General features: G+C 36.3%; 1 protein-coding gene across 3 annotated transcripts in view; it reads right to left on the bottom strand.

The window, feature by feature from the left end:
• ITGAV (integrin subunit alpha V) overlaps nt 1-21,065 on the bottom strand; it is a 114,922-nt gene continuing 93,857 nt past the window's right edge. For all 3 annotated transcript variants that reach the window (XM_042994874.1, XM_007083868.3, XM_042994875.1), the window contains 12 exons: nt 18,055-18,122; nt 16,073-16,220; nt 15,464-15,556; nt 12,824-12,903; nt 12,365-12,445; nt 11,542-11,647; nt 10,772-10,930; nt 9,966-10,076; nt 5,416-5,529; nt 5,207-5,314; nt 4,487-4,609; nt 1-3,762 (listed from right to left, as the gene is read on the bottom strand). In XM_042994874.1, coding sequence (XP_042850808.1) covers nt 3,667-3,762; nt 4,487-4,609; nt 5,207-5,314; nt 5,416-5,529; nt 9,966-10,076; nt 10,772-10,930; nt 11,542-11,647; nt 12,365-12,445; nt 12,824-12,903; nt 15,464-15,556; nt 16,073-16,220; nt 18,055-18,122 — 1,287 coding nt within the window. In that variant the 3' untranslated portion in view covers nt 1-3,666. The remainder of the gene's footprint in view (nt 3,763-4,486; nt 4,610-5,206; nt 5,315-5,415; nt 5,530-9,965; nt 10,077-10,771; nt 10,931-11,541; nt 11,648-12,364; nt 12,446-12,823; nt 12,904-15,463; nt 15,557-16,072; nt 16,221-18,054; nt 18,123-21,065) is intronic.

The following is a 21,065-nucleotide window of genomic DNA, read 5'->3' as shown; positions in this document are numbered from 1 at the left end:
TGGCACCATATGCTCAAGTTTATTGAACAGACACAAGTTACACATTGGAAACTAAGCAGAACACTGTACCAGTTTTCACTAACTCAAATCAAGTCAGCAAATGACAAATTTTAGAAGACGCTCATTTTATGTCTCACCCAATGTGGGTGATCATAAGAGAAGCTTAACAAAGAAAATTACATTCTATGTTATTAGATAGCAAGTTAATTTGATATACATAGCTTCCAAGTTACTTTGAGATATTTCAAAGAATTTCAAAACTAGTAGGGAATAGTTCATGCCCAGCTTGAAATAAAATGTAGAATGTACCTTTTAGGGGTAAATAACTTCATTTGTATATCCATAGCAGAATCACTCCTTCCTACTAATCAAAAAATTACTAAGTCTCTATTTAGATTAGGTTCACTAAATTAACAATGACTCTGAAATTATCTAGGTTTGGTTACATTGTTATATTGCACTTGAGATCAATAATTCAAAAATCCAGGACTTGGTACCTCTCCCAAGAAGTTCATTATCTATCAGAAATTACAATGAAATATACGCATATACGCATGCTACATGTCCATAGGTTCATTGTTCAACCTAGCCTACCAACAAGTTAAAAGGGATACTCTCCAAAAACCAGAGCATTAAGTTATTTCATTGGCCATTTTTGATCCTTTATTCAATTTCTGAATTTTACATTTTTTAATTTACCAAACTACCCCATATACACACTACCTAAGAGCACTTACAAAGTGGCATTAAGATCGGCAATGGTCCTACACACATATTCCAAGAATGACTTATTCTTCTCCAAGCCTGGTGTTACACTCTGCAACACAGAAATCTCTATCAACTTACAGATCGTTTGCTTTATAAAAAGCAGCTGAGGAATTACATACTGTACTTTTGCCACTTACATCTCTCTTAGGGTCATCATTAACCATCAAAAATCGTCCACAGTTCTCTTAAGGAAGCCATTATAATAAGTATAGTCTCTTTTCCTAACACTTTAATTTTCTCTTTATATGAAGTATTGATGAGAATTTACTATGAAGTAGTAGTTTCATAACACAGGTAAAATTGTGGCACTAATGTTTTAATTGTTTTACACTTCAGAATTATTAAGAAATGTATCAGAATTATTACCATAATGATTCAGCACAAGAGAAAGGGAAAGGGGAAAAAAGGAAAGGGGAAAAGAAAAAAGGAAAGAATGTCCCCCACGCAAAATGTTTCTCAAAGTATCAGTTCTAAAATAAATGCCTAAATAAGAAATCAACAACAGTATCAATATTTCTCACCAATATGAAATGCTTTAAATATCCTCTACCTCACTCATGTTTTTAAAAACTGATCAGATTATAAAAAATTTACACTCAAGATGGAAATCACAAACATAGCAGTATTTAAAATGCTTGCAAATTAAAACAGCTTTCATAGAACTATTGTTTGACACTTTAACCAAATACATTCACATGCTGCTTTAGGGTAAAAAGAATCCCAACATTTTCCCAAACATTTTCCTCGAAGAGTAAGCTTCCAAATTATACTTCTACCGTATGTTTGTAAAGATATACACTTTCATTTTTTAAAATACTATTGCTTAAAACTACAATTCATAAAGGGAATTTAAAACATCATACTTCCAACAACAACATCCTTCAAGCTCCCATACAAGATTATACCTTGAGAAAGAGGCCATAAAAGGAACAGAATGTGCAAAAGTAAACAGTAACATTTTTTTTTTTTTAAGAGTGAATTTCTATCCAACATATACTTTCAGGGATGACTATTATAAGGTGGGAAAACAGGTAAAGTGAAAGTTGTCACAGACCAACTTAGTGCCTGGTGGCAGACCCTAGGATAAAAATATTTTTTTTCTTAAAAAACTTTAGACTTACTGGCAATAAAAATACTTACTGAATATGACTATGACCTTTTAAGCTACTAATGAAATCTATACTACAAAACCTATTAATTTTGAAATTCATTAAAGCTAAATACAGGGTCTTGTCATGTTCTAACATATATAACTCACGTACCTCTGTTTTATGAATATATTCTGGCTTAGCCACTTGTGTAGGGAATTGAACACGAGATAGGGCAAAGTAAACCTCAATTGTATTTAAAGCATAGAAAAATATTCAATTATTTAAGGGAAATATTTATCATTGCCTAATGAAGACAGCAGTTAAAAACTTATTAAACTCACAATTTCTAAAGCACAACATGATGTAATTGCACAAAAATAGGTAAAATTAAGAGTCATTCCCAGACCTTGAGGAACTGTGAATAAATCACATATTCCTCTAGAAGAAATCATCACCCTAGAGGCATATAAAACTATAACATGCCACCTGTGCAGCTTTTATATAAAAATTCCTAGAAAAGTAATTTATGTTAATAAAACTACAAAAGTTTTAAAAGGCTCCCAATAATTTGAATTGCTTATAAAAGTAACTTTTAGAAGTCATTTCGATAGCGGAGACTGCTTTTACCCGTGATACCTTGCTTACATAAGGTAGTATCCACAGGAGTAGAATCATGCTGTTGCTAAAAGCAAACTAGTAAGCTACTTTAAGAATTTCAACTCCAAGCATTTCTCACGGGGTTGGGAGTTTAGATGCAGGTTCCTGCAAACTGTAAAAATCCCTCATTAATCTCAACCTATTCTTAGTAACAGTTTGGGAAATATAAGGAAAAATACATATATAGGAAGAAAATAAATTAATCCCAACTAAAAATTCTTGCTCTAAAAGCGTACCATTAATAAGTAACTCTACCAGAGAACTACAAACAGAATCTTATAATTTAAATGCTTTCTTTTGTTGTTGTATTGTAAATATCCAGGCATATACATTGGAACACATGTACTTTGGAAAGGATTCCCAACTGCATATGGCTTTAAGCATCATAAGATCAGGGACAATTAAACTATTACACAAAAGAGGCATTTTTGATTATAAACTTTTTAGTACAGATTGGCTTAAAGGATCTGAAATAGAACCTAAACTTCAACAAATTCAAATGTACTGAAATGGACTGTGGAATAAAACAAAAATAAAAATGTAATAGCATCTACCCAACTGTCGTATTAAAATACTATACTTTTGCTATTCCAGGAAAGAATTTTGATGGATCTGCTTTTTTTTTATTAAAGTTTATCATGTAGGTTTAATATTTTAAAATCCAAGTTCATGCAGTTATAAAGTTAGAAGCTTAAAAACTCAACTGTAGTGTAATGTATATTAACATTAAGTTCCTGCACAAAAGATGTGGATCCGAAGGTCCAAATATGGATTGCTTTGAAACAACAAAAACAACAACAAACAAAACCCAACATACAAAATCAGAAACAGTAATTGTAGGAGGTACTATTTTGTATAAAGTGGTAACTCAGGCACTACCTGTCTTATGTACACAGAAGAAGAACTATCACTTGAAATTTTATTATTTAAATACCTAAAAAACACAAGTCAGTGGATGTGCATTAAATGTATGTCTGAACTTAATTATTAGAAAAAGGTTGACAAATATTGCTCTTGTTTTGTGGTTAATACCAACAGGCACCATCAGCAGTACAGTCTTGGAATTTTATTCCTTGTGAAGGAAACTGAAACCTATGATGAAGGTGGTAATTCTCATGGGTCAGGATGTAGCATAACTTAAAAATCACAGTTAAGTTTCTGAGTTTCCTTCACCATTTTCATGAGGTTGAAGCTGTTCCCTTTCTTGCTCTTCCTGAGGTGGCCGGACACGTTTAAAAAAGCCCATCTGTCAGTTGAGGAAAAACTAACATTACTGCCACATCAGTGAAGAATATTACAAGTATTCTGAGTGACTATATTATCACCAAGAAAACTTAAATGGCACATCGTACAACTTCCTTAAGATATGCGGTGCTCCTCTCAACAATAGCCAAATTATGGAAAGAGCCTAAATGTCCATCAACTGATGAATGGATAAAGAAATTGTGGTTTATATACACAATGGAGTACTACGTGGCAATGAGAAAGAATGAAATATGGCTTTTTGTAGCAACATGGATGGAACTTGAGAGTGTTATGCTAAGTGAAATAAGTCATACAGAGAAAGACAGATACCATATGTTTTCACTCTTATGTGGATCCTGAGAAACTTAACAGAAACCCATGGGGGAGGGGAAGGGGAAAAAAAAAAAAAAAGCGGTTAGAGTGGGAGAGAGCCAAAGCATAAGAGACTCTTAAAAACTGAGAACAAACTGAGGGTTGATGGGGAGTGGGAGGGAGGGGAGGGTGGGTGATGGGTATTGAGGAGGGCACCTTTTGGGATGAGCACTGGGTGTTGTATGGAAACCAATTTGACAATAAATTTCATATATTGAAAAAAAAAAAAAAAAGATATGCGGTGCTCCTTATGTATCATTAAAGTTCCTTCTCTATTCTTCCTTCTTTCCCTTCTCCCTTGCCCTTTTCTTCTGCTTCTCCCCGCTCCTGCTCTTCCTAAGTCCATTACTTACCCTGTACATTACAAACACCAAAACAGCCAGCAACAGCAATCCTGCTAACACTGCTAAAATGATCACCCACACAGGCACGGGCATGGGTGCGGGCTGAATGCCCCACGTGATGTTAGTGGTAACCTGGTGGGGGCAAAAAGGTTTTGAGTTTTAAAAATAATTCACCGAATCATTCAACAAATGTCTAAATGCCTACTACATTTTGTTTTAATGATACTCACATTATTTTCTTTTGTTGTATATGATAATTTGTGATTGATTACATATTTGGTATCAATAGCATGCACATACACACATAAAATTCCCAACAACAGGTTAACTTCAGAAGTGATAAAGTGATTTTTAAATAGTTAAATCCATCTTTGATATATTAGTCCCATTTTTAATCCTTAAATTAAAGATCTTTCTAATCTTTAGCCTTCACCTATTATAGTTAATTTCCGACTTTCTAACTTTGTGGGGAAAAATTCCCCAAATTTCCACCCATGAGATTTGTATAAGCTAAGAATCTCTTACACAGGACAAGATGCTAAAGTAAAAGGTCGACCTTTAATGTTCTGGGGTGAGGGAGTAAAATAATATTTAACTAGGTTATAGACCTATCAACCAACTTTTAAATCACCAAAACAGTGAAGGTGCCAATATTTAAAATAAGATAAAAAATATCTATGGCATTGGACTGGGTGCACTTAATTGCATTTCCCCAAATTGATGACTTACTAATGTGGAGTTGAAGATATCCTCAATTGGAAGGTTCTTATAAGGAAACTCAATGACATTAAAAGAAGCAGATGACTTCAGAGAGTATGAATGATTCTGGTTTTCTTTCTGTATGGAAATAACAATGAAATGATTTCCTAGATGGGAGGCCTTTTTCATGTCTTTGAGAAAATGGATAAACTGGCTGAATGCTGCATCTGTCCACTTACATTCATAAAGGTCTCAGTCCACAGCAGGGACTTTACATACAGGATTGCACTCTTTCCTCTGTCTAGTCGTCCAACCTGGCAGACAATCTTCAAGCACTCAGCAATTCCACAGCCCTGCCAAAACAAATTCTTTACTTATAAAAAAATGCCTATCATTTCTTCAGCATATGAAAATTGGACATTTTAGTTGTTTTATGTGAAAGCCAAAGAGATAATCCAGATTCTTTTGCATTATAAGAAAAATGTTTAAAATGCATAGGCTAATAGTGGAGTCTATGAATGCTTTTGCTAAAGGGGTTGGTTTACAGGACACCTGGGTGGCTTCGTCAGTTAAGCGACCAACTCTTGATTTCAGCTCAGGTCATGATCTCATGGTTTGTGAGTCTAAGCCCTGCATCGGTTTCTGCGCTGACAGCATGGAGCCTGCTTGGGATTCTCCCTCTCCCTCTCTGTCTGTTCCTCCCCTGCTCCTTCTCAAAAATAAATAACAAACAAACAAACACAAACAAACAAACAAATACAGGGGTTGGTTTTAATGCAATGTGGCATAAAAGGATAAGACCTACAATATTATTAAAATATATATTTTTTATGGCTAGTATTCAACATCCTTTAGGTAAAACCAGAGCATGATCATTTTAGTAAGACATGAAAATCAGATTAACAATACACCTGTAGAAAAGAAAAAGAAACGGAATGAATCTTGAGCAGCTATTCCACGTTTCTGCTACATTCAGTGTTTTTATCAGTAACTTGAAGGTAGGCAGTCAAAGATAGCAAATATTCACCACCTTCCATGTGCTGGTCAAATTGCATTAGACATGTCACACGCATAGTCACAACGCTACCCAGCAAGTGAACTTGCAGTCTATGACAAGGAATAGCTTCTTTGATCTGAGGAAGGACATCCGTGAAAAGCCTGTAACTCACATCACACTTAATGGGGAAAGAACAAATGCTTTCCCCTTAAGGTGACAAATAAGACAACAATGCCCACTCATTGACACTTTTATGAAAGTTGTTCAGAAGGTTCTAGCCAGTATAATTAAGCAAGAAAACAATCAAATAAAAGGCATCCAAATTGGAAAAAAAGAAGTAAACCTCTCTCTTTTCAAGATGACAGGATCTTGTATACAGAAAACACTAAAGAATCGACAATAAAATGATTATAGCTAATAAACAAGTACAGAAAAAGAACAGAATACAAGATTGACAATTAAGTTGCATTTCTATATACCAGTAATGAAAAATCTTAAAATGAAATGAAGAGAACAATTTTATTCAAAAGACCACCCCGAAAGAATAGAATACACAAAAGTAATTTAACCAGGAAAGTGCAACACTTAAACACTTACAAGTACAAAGTATTTTGAAAGAAATTAAACATTTAACTAAATGGAAAGATATCTCATGTCCAAGAACTGAGAGACTTAATATTATTAACATGGCAATACTCCTATATTGATACAGATCCAATAAAATTGCTATCAAAATTCCAACTACCTTTTCTGTAGAAATCATCAAACTGATCTTAAAATTCATATGAAATTATAGAGGACCCTACATAGCTAAAACAATCTTCAAAAAGAAGAAACTGTTGGAGGGCTCACACTTCCAATTTCAAAACTTACTGAAGAGCTATAATAAACAATTTGGTACCGGCATAAGAATATGTATACAGACCAATATTAAGAGTCGAGAGTATAAAATTTAGAAAACCAAAAAACTTAGGTGTAAATTTTCAGGATGTCAGGTTTGGCAATGGTTTCTTGACTGTGACAGCAAAAGTACAGGTAATAAAAGAAGAAAGACTTGACAAATCTGAACTTCTTCAAATTTGAATACTTTTCACATCACAGGGATACTATCAAGAAAGTGAAAAGACAACTAACAGAACGAGAAAATATGTGCAATAACAGCTCTGAAAAGGGAAGTATCCTGAATATATAACGAACTCTTCATGACCTAACAACAAAGGCAAACAACCCAATTTAAAAATGGGCAAAGGATTTGAATAGACATCTCTCGAAAGAAGATATACAACAGAAAAGATGCTTGACATCATTAGTGATTATTGGGAAGTACAAATAAAACCATGATGAGATACCACTTCACATTGACAAGGATGACCATAAATAAAAAAAATAAAAAAAAAAATTAAGGCAATAGTAAGTGATGGCAAACGTGGAGAAGTTGAAAAATTCATATGTTGCTGGTTGGGAATGTAAAATGGCACAACGACTTTGGAAAAGTTTGGTAGTTTCTGAAAAGTTAAACAGAGTCCCCGTATGACCCAGTAATGGCATCTCTAGATTTACTCCCAAGAGAACTAAAAATATATGTTCACACAAAAATGTGTACAAGAATGTGCACAATGGCACTATTCAAAATAAACAAAAGGTAGAAATAATCTAAATGTTCATCAACTAATGAGGAAACAAACAAAATGCCCTATACCCATAGAACGGAGTATTATTCAGGCATAAAAAATGACTGAAGTATTACTGCATGCTGTACCATGGCGAACCTTAAAAACATTATGCTGAGTCAAAGAAGCCAGACACCAAGGCCACATATTTTATGACTGTCCAGAACAGACAAATCTTTAGACACACAAAGCAGATTAGTGGTTTCCAGAGACTGATAGCAGGGAAGAATACGTAGTGACTGTATAATGGGTACAGTATTTCTTTCTGAAAGTGATGAAAATATTCTGGAATTAGATAATGGTGGTGGTTGCACAATGTTGTGAGTATACCAAAAATCACTCCGTTGCATACTTTAAAATGGTTAAAATGGTGACTTTTATGTAAGTTTTATCATAAAGTTTTTTAATGTCGTTCTGTAGGGAGGATAGAACACACAGGATCAAAAGTAGGGTGGGGGTTAAAAGTAATTTCTATTTCACATGGGTTGGTCAGGGAAGTCTTGTCATAATCTGACATTTAAAGACATAGAAGGAGATGGGGAAATAAGCCACAGGGAAATCTGGACAAGGAGCATTCCAGGAAGATGGGAGAACAATTTTCAAAGCTTGGATGTAGAAACATACTTGGGGATGTCTATTCAATGAAAAGCAAGGTAGCAAAAACAGGAGGTAGAGAATAAGGAGAGGAAATGCAAATAGCAAGGTAGAAGGGCCTACATTTTGTTGGGCCTAAAGGCTTTGCATGCTCAGGCTTCCTCTCTGACTTAGCTGGGAAGGCACTGGAGTAACATGACCTGATCTCCATTTAAAAGGATCACTATGGCTCCTGTGTGGCTAACTGTAGTGGGGGAAAAGGCAGAAATATGGAGTCCAGCTAGAGGTTTGGCAACAGTCCACGTGAGACACAAAGGTGGCCTGGGTGAGGCTGTGGCAGAGGTAAAGTTGCTGAGAAAGGACCAAATTCAGGGTCTTTTGATAACAGATACTGAAAGAATTTGCTGATACCCAGGATGTGAGGTGTCCAGGTTTGGGACAAAGAAGGGAGTTGACACACTGTAGAAAGAGTAGAGTTGGGAAAACATTCTTAGAATTAAGTTTAAGATTCTTACTAAATATTTAAGAGAAATTCCAGTAGGCAGTTAGATAATGGAGCTTGGAGTTCAATGCATAGGATCAGCTTTGAAATGTAAATCAAAGTCATCCAGAGATAGTATTTATAGCCACGAGAGTGAATAACATCTCTCGTATAGCACTATCTGATTCGAACTTCCTACGATGATAGAAATGAGCAGTAATGGACATATCTCTACGTCCCAAAGTAGAGTAAAATGTGGCTGATGTCTATAATATTAGACAGCACAGATCTAATCAATGAATACATGCAGAGCAGACAAGAAATCTGAGGTGTAAGCCCTGGAATACTCTACAGAGGTAAAGGTCTGGAAACAGAGATTAGGAAGTAGCCAGTTGATGTAGGTGAAGTACTAAAAGAGCAGAGTCCTAGAAGAGAATGAGGAGTGTTCCACAAAGGAGGAAGTGATAAATTATGCCAAAAGCCACTGAACAGTTGAGGCAGATGAGAACTAAGAACTATGGAATTTGCTGATGTAAAAGTAACTGGTGTTCGCTATTGAACATAAACACTATACAAGGTTCTCTGCTAGTGGATGGTTTGAAGATCTGTTAAACTTCAAAAATTTAAATGATTAGCCCTTTATAACCTTATAGTCATTATACTGGCTGACTCAACAAAAGTTAATCATAGAGCTAATTATTCTTGTAATATATTTTTGTTGATGCCTCCTGGGTTCTTCTTCCAATATTGCATGAAAGCCTCCAAGATCAGGATGAGGTCAAGAAGGAGGTCAGTTAAAGGAGTAAGCCAGAAAAATAAGCTGGAACATGAAATATTTTTATTAGCAATTTATAAAGATAGATCATTTGAAGAAACTCTGGTGTTAATTTGAATAGGAACATGGAAAGTAAGAGGAGTGAATAGTATAAAAATATATGTAGTTCTTCCAAGCACAGCTGTTGTTATTTTTGAAATGTTCTTTGGCATCAGTTCTATAATCACATATTTTTAAATGTTTAAAGTGCTTGTTGTTGAAATGGCGCTTACCAAAGTGTGAACATCTCCTTCACTGAGGGTGAGATCCCGCTTAGTGATGAGATGGTTCCGGTCACCTTGCCCAGCAATTGTGTCATTCTTTTCAGTTTGTGAACTTGAGATCTAGAGTTACAGAGAAACTGGTGGTACATAATATTGGAAAACATTCTGCACTGACATTTTGGCATAAACTGCTACATGTGATTAAAACATGATGACTAAAAATGTGGCATGACAAATTCACCACTTAATATATGGTGGAAAGTAAGCACAAAGAATAAAGATCAGAGATTCCTTAATATGTGGGAAAACGTTATCTCCACCGAGCAGTGATTTTCTCCCTTGCACAGCTAGAGGGGAAACTGATAAGACACATGGAAACAGCCTGAAATGTCACGGTACATATCTGTGATAAGTGTCAATCATGAGTATATATTTTTTTGTTCTGTTTTCTAGTTAAGAAAAGAGCCAGGGTAAGTAAAATGTTAGATCTTTCTCCAAAGACAAAAATTTCAACAACAAAACACCCCTGACACAATATTGTATGTGGATAAACCACAGTGCAATGGAACCACAGTCAAATTAGGTCACTACATAAACAGATGACTCATTAGGACTTCACAGAGGAATGAATCAATCCTTTCTCATTATACAAATAAACAATTTAATCCTTAGTATACTGGTTATGAGGTAAATTATTTCTGTGGAGTAGGTGTGTGTATTAAAATGGTTGTTTTATTTCATGCATTTCTTTCACAGATTTAGAAAGGAAAGCTTTAAATATCATCATAATAAAGAGTTGCTATTAAGCACATTACCTTAATTCTCAAAGGGTTGATCTCCATATCTGAAGTACAGTTCATAGGTCCATCAATATCGTATTGAAGGATGTATAACAGAGTGTTATTGTTATATTTGTAAGGCCACTGAAGATTTAGCATTGCCTTGCTGAATGAACTTGGACCATTGTTTCTCAGCTAATGGGGAAAAGAAAATGTAAATACTTTGAGCAAAAATCAATTCCATAATCCCCCTCCTACATCAACCTTAGGAATCATTAGTGATAGGATTTGAATAACGGCAGAGTTTCCAGTTATTCTGACGTTACAACATGATCATTCGAGGCAAAGGAGATCAAACTCAACATTTACCTCTAGTGTAGTGCAGTATGTGTCAGAATGAAAATATAAACAAAAGAGGAACGTATGGAAAAGTTTTTGATGAAAGATGGCATAGAAAATCTTGATGATCTGCTACAGGCACTTTCAATTTTTAGGTAGAGCTGCAAACCGTCCATATGCAAATACTCAGCAATGACCTAACGGCTGTTATTCAAGTAGAAAATAATTGGTTTTGGACAACAATTTGTATGAAGTGCATTCTTTAATCACTTGAAGCTACTTGTCTTAAAAAGAGGAACTTCTGAATAGGGAACAAATTCAAATAAATCTCTGGTACATCCTTAAACTATGCAGAGTTTACATAAACACTAAACAAACTTGTTTTGTTTTGTTTTAACAAGTAGCCTATCTGTTCTTCTCTTTAAAGGCTCTCCACCAGGTATCAGTTAAAGTCAACAACCGCAAACCTCATAGATGTGCTGAACAACTGGCCCAACATCTTCTTCAGTCTCCGGGTTCTCCTTATGCTCCCAGTTTGGAATTGGAAGAAAGATATGATCGGGACTTGAGACTCTAAACAATGACCAAAGAAAACCTACCATGAATACCAAAATGATATGGTCAGTTCATTTTCAAAAGTACCCTGTATCCACATGAATAAAATCAGAATCAACAAAATATATATATTTAAAAGGAAGAAAAAGCTGTATGTATGTGAACACGCACATCCACCTACCCATAAACTTCTCTGTATTGAATCTAATGTAACAGGTGTATTGATAAGTCAATCTGCATGCAAGTTCAATACACTTATTTTGTGCCTGCTGTTGCCATGTCTGATTTATTTCCAGAGGGTTACCAAGTAAATATTTGGAGCTTTGGAACAATACAGCTAGGTCCTTCTTTCTACAGAAGCTCCAGCTCTAGTAAAAGTATCATGAAATATGAGTGCTACTCCCCAAAAGAAGTTACTGGGCCTACTAGTTGCTTTTTAAAAGTAACTGCATTTTAAAGCAGTTTAGGGGCACCTGGGTGGCTAAGTCGCTTAAGTGTCTGACTTCAGCTCAGGTCATGATCCCACAGTTTGGGGGTTTGAGCCCCGCATAGGGCTCTGTGCTGAGAGCTCAGAGCCGGGAGCCTTCTTCAGATTCTGTGTCTCTCACTCTCTCTGCCCCTCCCCTGCTGTGCTCTGTCTCTCTCTCTCTCTCAAAAAATAAATAAACATAAAAAAAATTTAAGGCAGTTTAAATCTCGTAAGAATGTGACACTCAACTTGGTAATCATACTGACCCTCTTATCTCAACAGCAGCTAAGACAGCGAGGTCAACCTTGTAAGATACAACTGGGCTTACTTTGTCAAAGAGATTGGAGCTGAAAAAGAAAAAATATAGATATATTTAGGCCTGAACTGAGCATAATTTTCATCTAAGACATACAGGGGCAAACGCAGTGAAACTAAAAATGAACAAATTAAAAGTAAGAAAGAAAAAAACGTACAAAAATAATTTTCATTAGCATTTAATTCCAAAAAGATGATCAAATTTTACTTCTTTTACTTTTGTTTCACAAGCTCAAAACTAACAAAATTATTCTTGTGATAGGAATATTTATTTAAAAAATGGTATAGTCAAGTACTGGAATTTTAGCCAGTTTTATTCCATAACATTTAGAATATCTTACATAACATATTTATGACAAAGAATATTTCCTCAATGGTTAATATGAACTGAAAACAAGTTGTTTTCATACCTTTGGATTTGTAAATCAAATTTCACGGAAGTATCCATCTCTGATTGCTGGTGTACATTGAAACGAAGACCAGCTAGGAGCTGGAGGGGGAGGAAGGGATAGTAACGTTAATCAAAACAATGTCTCATCAGTGAAATTTAAATTCCAATGTCCAAATCAACGAGTTTTTCTAAAATAGGGTTTTTCTGAGCTTATAATAAAACTGAAAGTACTCTAACAAAGATAATTAAATCTGATCTTCTATTAAACCTTTTATTTCATATACATGGGCCAATCCACAAAGGAGCCTATTAAACAATTATTAACATAATTCTATCTCCTCATAATACCTGATATTAACTTCATAAAAATGCCAAAGTAAATATCTGTTGATTCAATGAAAATACACTGATTTGGTGACAGGAAGTTAACAACTGAACTTGTAATGGATCAGGAAGCAAGAAGTGAATTGGTTTTAAAGAGCAAGAAAACCTGGCCACCAAAGGCATGAGGGGCGGGGCCGGACCCAGAATTTCCCCACCTCTCGCACAACTCCATTGCAACCATTATCCTAAGTTTCGCAGGGGAGAAGCTGTTACCTTAAAGAAAACAACGGAGCTAATAAGGTAAGAGAAAGCAGACTTCTTAGGGAATCATTTATCATACATAAAAACAAGACTGGGGGACTTCCATCAAGCTGCCTTTCACCTTACAAAGCCTGACGCTGGCCACCTGAAATAACCTGAACTTATCCACACTGCATGAGCTGTGAGTGAGAAGGCCAGAGAGAGTGAGAACATAGAAAAATAAACACAGAAAGCACAGAAATAAACATAGAAAAATAAGCAAAGAAAAATAAAAAGCATTTCACTTGTTAAACATCATTATATACATGTGGAAAAATGCAACTCAGGGTACTTTGTTCGAGGCGTCTTCCCTAAGAGACCATATATTTAGAAATAATAATGACTTTTAACGTTAAATATTCTTAAAGAAATGTGGAACTTTTATTGAAATATATTTGACATATAACATTGTGTAAATGTAAGGTGTACAACATGTTGACTTGATACATTTATAAACTGTAATATGATTGCCACTGTAGCTATAGTTAGCATCTCTCCATGTCCCATAATTCCCATTCCTACTTTATGGTTATAAGGATCTAGTCTCTTAGCAAGATTGATGATTATAATCCAATATTGGGTTTTTTTTTTTTTTAATGTTTATTTATTTTTGAGAAAGAGAGTGAGTGCACGAGTTGGGGAGGGACAGAGAGAGGGAGACAGAGGACTGGAAGCAAGCTCTGCACTGACAGCAGAGAGCCCCATGCGGGGCTCGAACTCATGAACCTGCAAGATGAAGACCTGAGCCAAAGTTGGACACTTAACTGACTGAGCCACCCAGCATTGTTTATACAATATTGTTTATATTCGCTATGCTGTGCATTAGATCTCTAAGACTTATTTACCACTAGTTGCAAGTCTGTACCCTTATACAACATCTCTCCTGTTAGATGTTGTTTAAGGATAAATATGGAATATGTAGCCCCATATTATCACAGATCTTCAAATTACCAAAGTCTTCGTGCTATTAAAGTAAATCCTATTGAAAAAGTAACATGAAATACATTCCCATTTTCCTTTGATACTAGGAATTCTACAAGACACATTTTTGTTTACTTTTTAAATTTTTTTTTTCAACGTTTTTTATTTATTTTTGGGACAGAGAGAGACAGAGCATGAACGGGGGAGGGGCAGAGAGAGAGGGAGACACAGAATCGGAAACAGGCTCCAGGCTCTGAGCCATCAGCCCAGAGCCCGACGCGGGGCTCGAACTCACGGACCGCGAGATCGTGACCTGGCTGAAGTCGGACGCTTAACCGACTGCGCCACCCAGGCGCCCCTGTTTACTTTTTAGAGCATTTGGGAAGCGACCCATTGAGCGCATCTTTTCAAGCTCCTGGGCTCCCTTCTCTACCACCTCAAGGGGAGCCTGATCCAACACTAAGGGCCTCTTTGATTCTATTCAGTTCAAAGATATAGGCTTCCAAATTCATGAGATAATTCTATCTCATGTAATAATGACAGTCTTAGTATTTGTCAGAGTAGTTCTAAAGATTCGTTAGGTTATGGGGGCGCCTGAGTGGCTCAGTCGGTTAAGCATCTGACTTCAGCTCAAGTCATGATCTGACAGTTCATGAGTTCGAGCCCCGCATCGGGCTCTGGGCTGACAGCTCAGAGCCTGGAGCCTGCTTCAGATTTTGTGTCTCCCTCTGTCTGCCCCTCTGTTGCTTGCACTCTGTCTCTCGCATGGTCTCAAAAATAAATAAACATTAAAAAAAAAAAAAATTAAAGATCCGTTAGGTTAAAATACCAGAGTTACAATTTGAGTCCTTAGTTATTAACCCATGTTCTCATCCGTTTAGCAAACTGAAGGCACTGTAAACACGGCTTACTGACTACAGTGTAGCAGCACAATCCATTATTTTATTATCTTGCTCAAAACCCGACAAAACTCTGCTAATCATTACATTCTAAATCAAAACCCATTTAAAGATATTCTGAAATATTTATTAAAAATGTACTATGAACAAACCCATAGAAAATTTTGCTATTTTCTTTACAGGAAAATAAAATCCATTTAGCTAAATCATCTTACTTGAGTTCCAGCCTTCATTGGGTTTCCAAGGTCACATACCACCTGGCGGGTTTGGTTTTCTGTTTTAAATGCACAGGAAAGTCTAGCTAAGGCCTTTGATAGGTCAAAGAAAAAAAAAAAAAGATTGGAAAGATTATAAATTAGTGACCAAAACAAACAACAAAAAAAGCAGAAGCCATAGACTATGGAGTTCCTAGATGACATCATACAATTGGATAGTTAAGTTTCTTGTTTCAAAAATATATCCATTTGAGCAAATGGGGGGTGGGTATTGTGTACAATTGCCACAGATGCATGTAAAGATGTTTCTGAAGGATCCGTAGAGGATTTAGATACATAACCTTATTATCCCTAGCAAATTATTTGATGATACTTTATCTATCTGACCTTGTTTCAGGCCTTTCGCTAGCAATTCTAAAAATGTCCTATCAGTGCCTTATGCAAAGTACTGGGCTTGAAAGGAATTATGTAAGACAGGCACTCTATTGCCTAGCAATGTAGCCTTAAGTAGAATGGCTAAGCTCGCACTACACTAAATAGGAGAGTAACTTATTAATGTTAATGAGACCTATGAGTGCATTTCGATTTTTAAAGAGGCAGTTTGCTTACTTCACTATTACGGACAACCCCGATGAAATCAGCCTGGGGTGGGATGGAAACGATGAGCTCAGCTTCATAGGCACCTTCTCCTTGATTCTGAGCCTTAACAATCAATGTCAGAGGATTGTCGTCTCCAATATAGATCTTCTTTTGATCACTACAAGTTAATACAAATATAGACAATGAAAAAAGACTGCATGGGGAGAATATGATTGTTCCAAGAAACAAGAGAAACACAAGACAGCACTGACATGTTCAACAGTGTCTCAAGATATTTTAAGACTCTTTCACAGCTCAATAGGAAACTGGAAATAGCACATTGGGTGCAAATCCAATGCTTCTCTCAGTAAAAGAAAGCATTAATGTCACTAGCATATTGCTACCAGTCATATCTGTTACTGAGGTAACTTTGTATCTCTTTGTAGTACTTTTTAATTCCCTGATTTTTTTTCCTTAAAAGCTGAATAAGGGCCACTTGGATGGCTCAGTCAGCTAAGCATCCAATTCTTGATCTCCACCCAGGTCATGATCTCACGGTTCATGAGGTTGAACCCTGTGTTGGGCCTGAGCTGACAGCACAAAGCCTGTCTGGGATTCTCTTCCTCTCTCTCTGCCCCTCCTCAGCTCACTCACACACACTCTCTCAAAATAAATAAACTTTATAAATAAATAAATAAATAAATAAATAAATAAATAAATAAAGCCAAATTAATCACTGTCATGATTCTCACAATATTCTTTAAAATTTTGGGGCGCCTGGGTGGCTCAGTCGGTTAAACGTCCGACTTCGGCTCAGGTCGTGATCTCGCGGTCCGTGAGTTCAAGCCCCGTGTCGGGCTCTGTGCTGAGAGCTCAGAGCCTGGAGCCTGTTTCAGATTCTGTGTCTCCCTCTCTCTGACCCTCCCCTGTTCATGCTCTGTCTCTCCCTGTCTCAAAAATAAATAAATATTAAAAAAAAAATTAAAAAAAAATAAAATTTATATATCATTGGGGTGCCTGGGTGGTTCATTCAGTTGGCCATCCGACTTCTGCTCAGGTCATGATCTCATAGCTTAGGAGTTTGAGCCCCGCATCAGGCTCTGTGCTGACGGCTCAGGGCCTGGAGCTGCTTCAGATTCCGTGTCTCCCTCTCTCTCTGCCCCTCTCCCACTTGCACTCTGTCTCTCTCAAAAATAAACATTAAAAAATTAAAATATAATAATAAAAAAATAAAATGTATATATCATTTAAAATACTAATCAGAGGGGCATCTGGGTGGCTCAGTTAGTTGAGCATCTGACTTCGGCTCAGGTAGATCTCACGGTTCGTGAGTTTGAACCCCGCATCAATTGGGCTCACTGCTGTCAGTGCAGAGCCTCCTCAAATCCTCTGTTCTCCTCTCTCTCTACCCCTCCCCTGCTCACACTCTCACTCTCTTTCTCTCTCTCTCTCAAAAATAAAATAAAACATTTTTTTAATGTTTGTTTACTTTTGAGAGAGATACACAGAGTGCAAGTGGGGGAGGGGCAGAGAGAGGGAGGGAGATACAGAATCTGAAACAGGCTCCAGGCTCTGAGCTGTCAGTATGAACTGAGAGATCATGACCTGAGTTGAAGTCAGATGCTTAACCTACTGAGCCACCCAGGTGCCCCCAAAATAAAATAAAACATTTAGAAACGTAATAATAATTTTTTTTTACTAATAATCAGAATCCTTTAGTTAACAGGGTATTTACAATGAAATATATCTTTAAGAAGATATACTGCTCCCTTGTAACACTTCTCATGCTGAATGGAAATAGATCTGTCAACCAAGGCAAGTAGTGAAAACAGTGCATATCTTTTTAAAGTTCAATACTGATAGTTTTACTATTAAAGAAAATCGTGAATTATCCTTCAACATAACTAGTTCATGTTAAAATATAGAATAGGATATTCTATATTTGGATAGAAGAGTGTGTTCTTCCATTTAAATTTCTTGTTAGGCTCTTTATTGTTTGGAGTAACACTTACCTATCTACAGAAACTTCCAACTTGGGTTTGCAGACATTGTCTTCCCCACAGTCAAGCAAAATATGGGCCTAGAAAAAAGCATTTTATTTTTTCTATGTGAAAAAACACCAATACAGGATACATCTGCAGTGTAGATCAATATACGTGGATGTATGTGAATATACACATACACACATATATTTATATACACTCATCAAGTTATTTGCATAAAAGGTGTCATGGCTGCTTATTTTTAAACAGGTCGGTGTAGGTAGTCAAAAATGAAAAAGAAGAAAAACATTCATAGGATATAATACAATTAGCTGGAACCTTTCAGTTCTATCTCAACTGAAGCTGTTATGGTGTGGGAAGGAAGTGTCGTGTAGAGAGAAAGTAACAGTCAAGAAGTGAGGATTCAAAAAAATGAGAAAGAAATGAAGATTCAGCGTGAACCTGCTGCTACTAGCTAACTTGTGTGATCGTGGGCAAAACAAATTTCCCTTTTAGAACTTCTTGTTGCAGACTATGCCTCTGCCAGCATCCTGGAAATATGGGGGCAGAGTGTCAAAGAATAAGGAGCTACGGGTGCATGGCAGCAATTCTGACAGGCAGATCAAAGGGAACAGAAACTGGACAAAATGAGGCCAGAATATGTGTGGCCACTTGGAAGGAGGTGAAGGAGAAGGGACTAGAAGCACTGAAGCCAATCCAGGAGGGGTGACATAAGCAAACACTGAATTTTCTCCTTTCAGATCTGGCTGTGAGAGTGTGGAGGCTAGAGCGGTACGGAACGGCACGGAACACCCAAAACACAAAAACAGTGGGAAGTAGCAGAAGAGACTGGGTAGAGTGTGAATGAAGGAAATACAAAAACTGTAAAAAGAAGAAAGAGAAAAAGATGAAGCCATTCTTGGTTTGTCTAGTGTTAATATTCAAAGAGCTTCAAGCCCAGGGGCAGACAAAAAGAAGAGAGAAAATGACTTAAAGGGGGAAAATAATGAGAGGCTTCCTCTTCCAAGTCACAAGGGATAAACAGCCACACAGAATAAAATTACATGATACAGATCTTAACTGCCAATTTAATTGGAATGAAACAACAATATACGTGAATTAATTAAATGACACAGACGTAAGCAACTGCTATGCGCTTCAACAAAGGGGAAAAGGGGGAAGGGCTGGGACTATTACAAGAACTTTGTGGTGATTCCATAAGTCATACCAGATACAGTCATTGCCAAACTCGTTTAGGAATAAAAAGTAGATTTTGTAGATAATAACAGTAACTAGTGATATGGTGAGTATTAAGAGACCCAGTCAAAATGATGAGTATGTTAGGTCTGGAATAAGAAATATGTATGAAATGTTAATAATACTGTGGCAAAGGGATATTTGCCTAACTGCTACCATACACTGAAGAGAAAGGATTTAGCTGGCATTGGTGTAACCACAGTATTAAAGCTATTAGAAAAATAAGTTTCAGAAATGGAAAAGCACACAGCAATGCCTTCCATTCATAGAGAACTAAATCTCTCTATATTTAACATCTTGCACAGGGTAAGAACTTAATCTACATTTGCACAAATAAATGGAGGGCAGGAAAAAAAAAAAGCCACTCTTCCTACAGAAAGCACTCTGGTCTCTTAACTGCAAAGGATTAGGCTACAGAAAGGGAAACTCAACAGCTGCCCTGTCCATTACAATAGCCACCAGTGAGCCACATGTGGCCTCTGAGCACTTGAAAGGGGTCTCGGGGGAGCTGAGAATTGATTTTCAAATTTTATTCAATTTTAATTAATTTAAATTTAAATTTAAAAACTGATACTTGATTCCATTACTGGAAAACTGTTAGTATGTTAAAACAACTTGGGTATGTGAATCTACTTCTTCAACTATAAACCATATGAATTCCAAATACAGAAAAAATATTTAGCATCTGAATTGAGATGTGCTATAATCATATAATACATTCTGGATTTTGAAGACAGCAAAAAATAGAATATAAAATATTTCACTAACAATTTTTAAATGGATTATGTGCTGGAATGACAATAACTTGGATATTGTTACGGGCTGATCTGTGTCCCCCCCCCCAAAATTCACATGCTGAAGTCCTGAGTGTGATTTTACCTGGAGATACGGTATTTAAAGAGGTAATTAACGTAAAATGATACCACCAGGGTGGACCCTAATGCAACACAATGTATAAGGAGATTGGGACAAGACACACGCAGAGGGAAGACCGTGTAAAGACTAAAGGAGAAGGTAACCATTTATAAGCTGTTGAGAGAGGCCTCAGAAGAAACCAACCCTGCCAGATACCTTGGTCTCAGACTTTAAGCCTCTAGAACCATCAGAAAATAAATTTCTATTGTTTAAAACAAGCCACCCAATCTGTGGTTTTTCATGACAGCAGTGCTAGCAAACTTTATATTATTAAGTTTAATTTCACCTGTTTTCTACCTTAAGAAAATGTTGCCAACTAACAAATTTAAAACCACAAATGTGGCTCATGTTAGTATTTGTATGGAACAGCAGTACTCTATGGAGAAAGTGTGGTAAAACAAGTCTGTAATATGACCAGTGAAATGAAGGACCCATCTTAGAAAGAAGTAAATAATGGGAACAAAGGATGGATAATTAACATAGAAACAAGATTATATAATAAAGCTAAGCATGCATAGAGAACATGCCTCTCTTGTGTACACAGGCACTGCTGAAACATACGTAGGACGCAAAGGACACAACAATGAAGGAGAGCAGGAAGAGAAGGAAAGGAAGCTAAATATTATTAAAGTTATTATTTCTCTCCAAGGGTTTTCAAAAGTTATCCTACTTACTTAGGTAACTTTAAAACTGGATTGGTATTAAAGAGACTGGTGATCTCAGTAAGCTACTCAAAAGTAATGTTAATGCTAACAATTCTATAATTGTAAAGAGAAAATAATCATAACTCCTATATCAAAACACATAATGTAAAAGGTCAAGTCACAACTTTTTCAAAAAGTATAAAACTGAATGACAGATCCTAAAAG

Source organism: Panthera tigris, chromosome C1 (assembly GCF_018350195.1).
Source record: "Panthera tigris isolate Pti1 chromosome C1, P.tigris_Pti1_mat1.1, whole genome shotgun sequence".
Classification (NCBI taxonomy): Eukaryota; Metazoa; Chordata; class Mammalia; order Carnivora; family Felidae; genus Panthera; species Panthera tigris.
The sequence above is the reverse complement of the archived record's forward strand: the minus strand, read 5'-3'. Positions and strand labels throughout refer to the sequence as shown.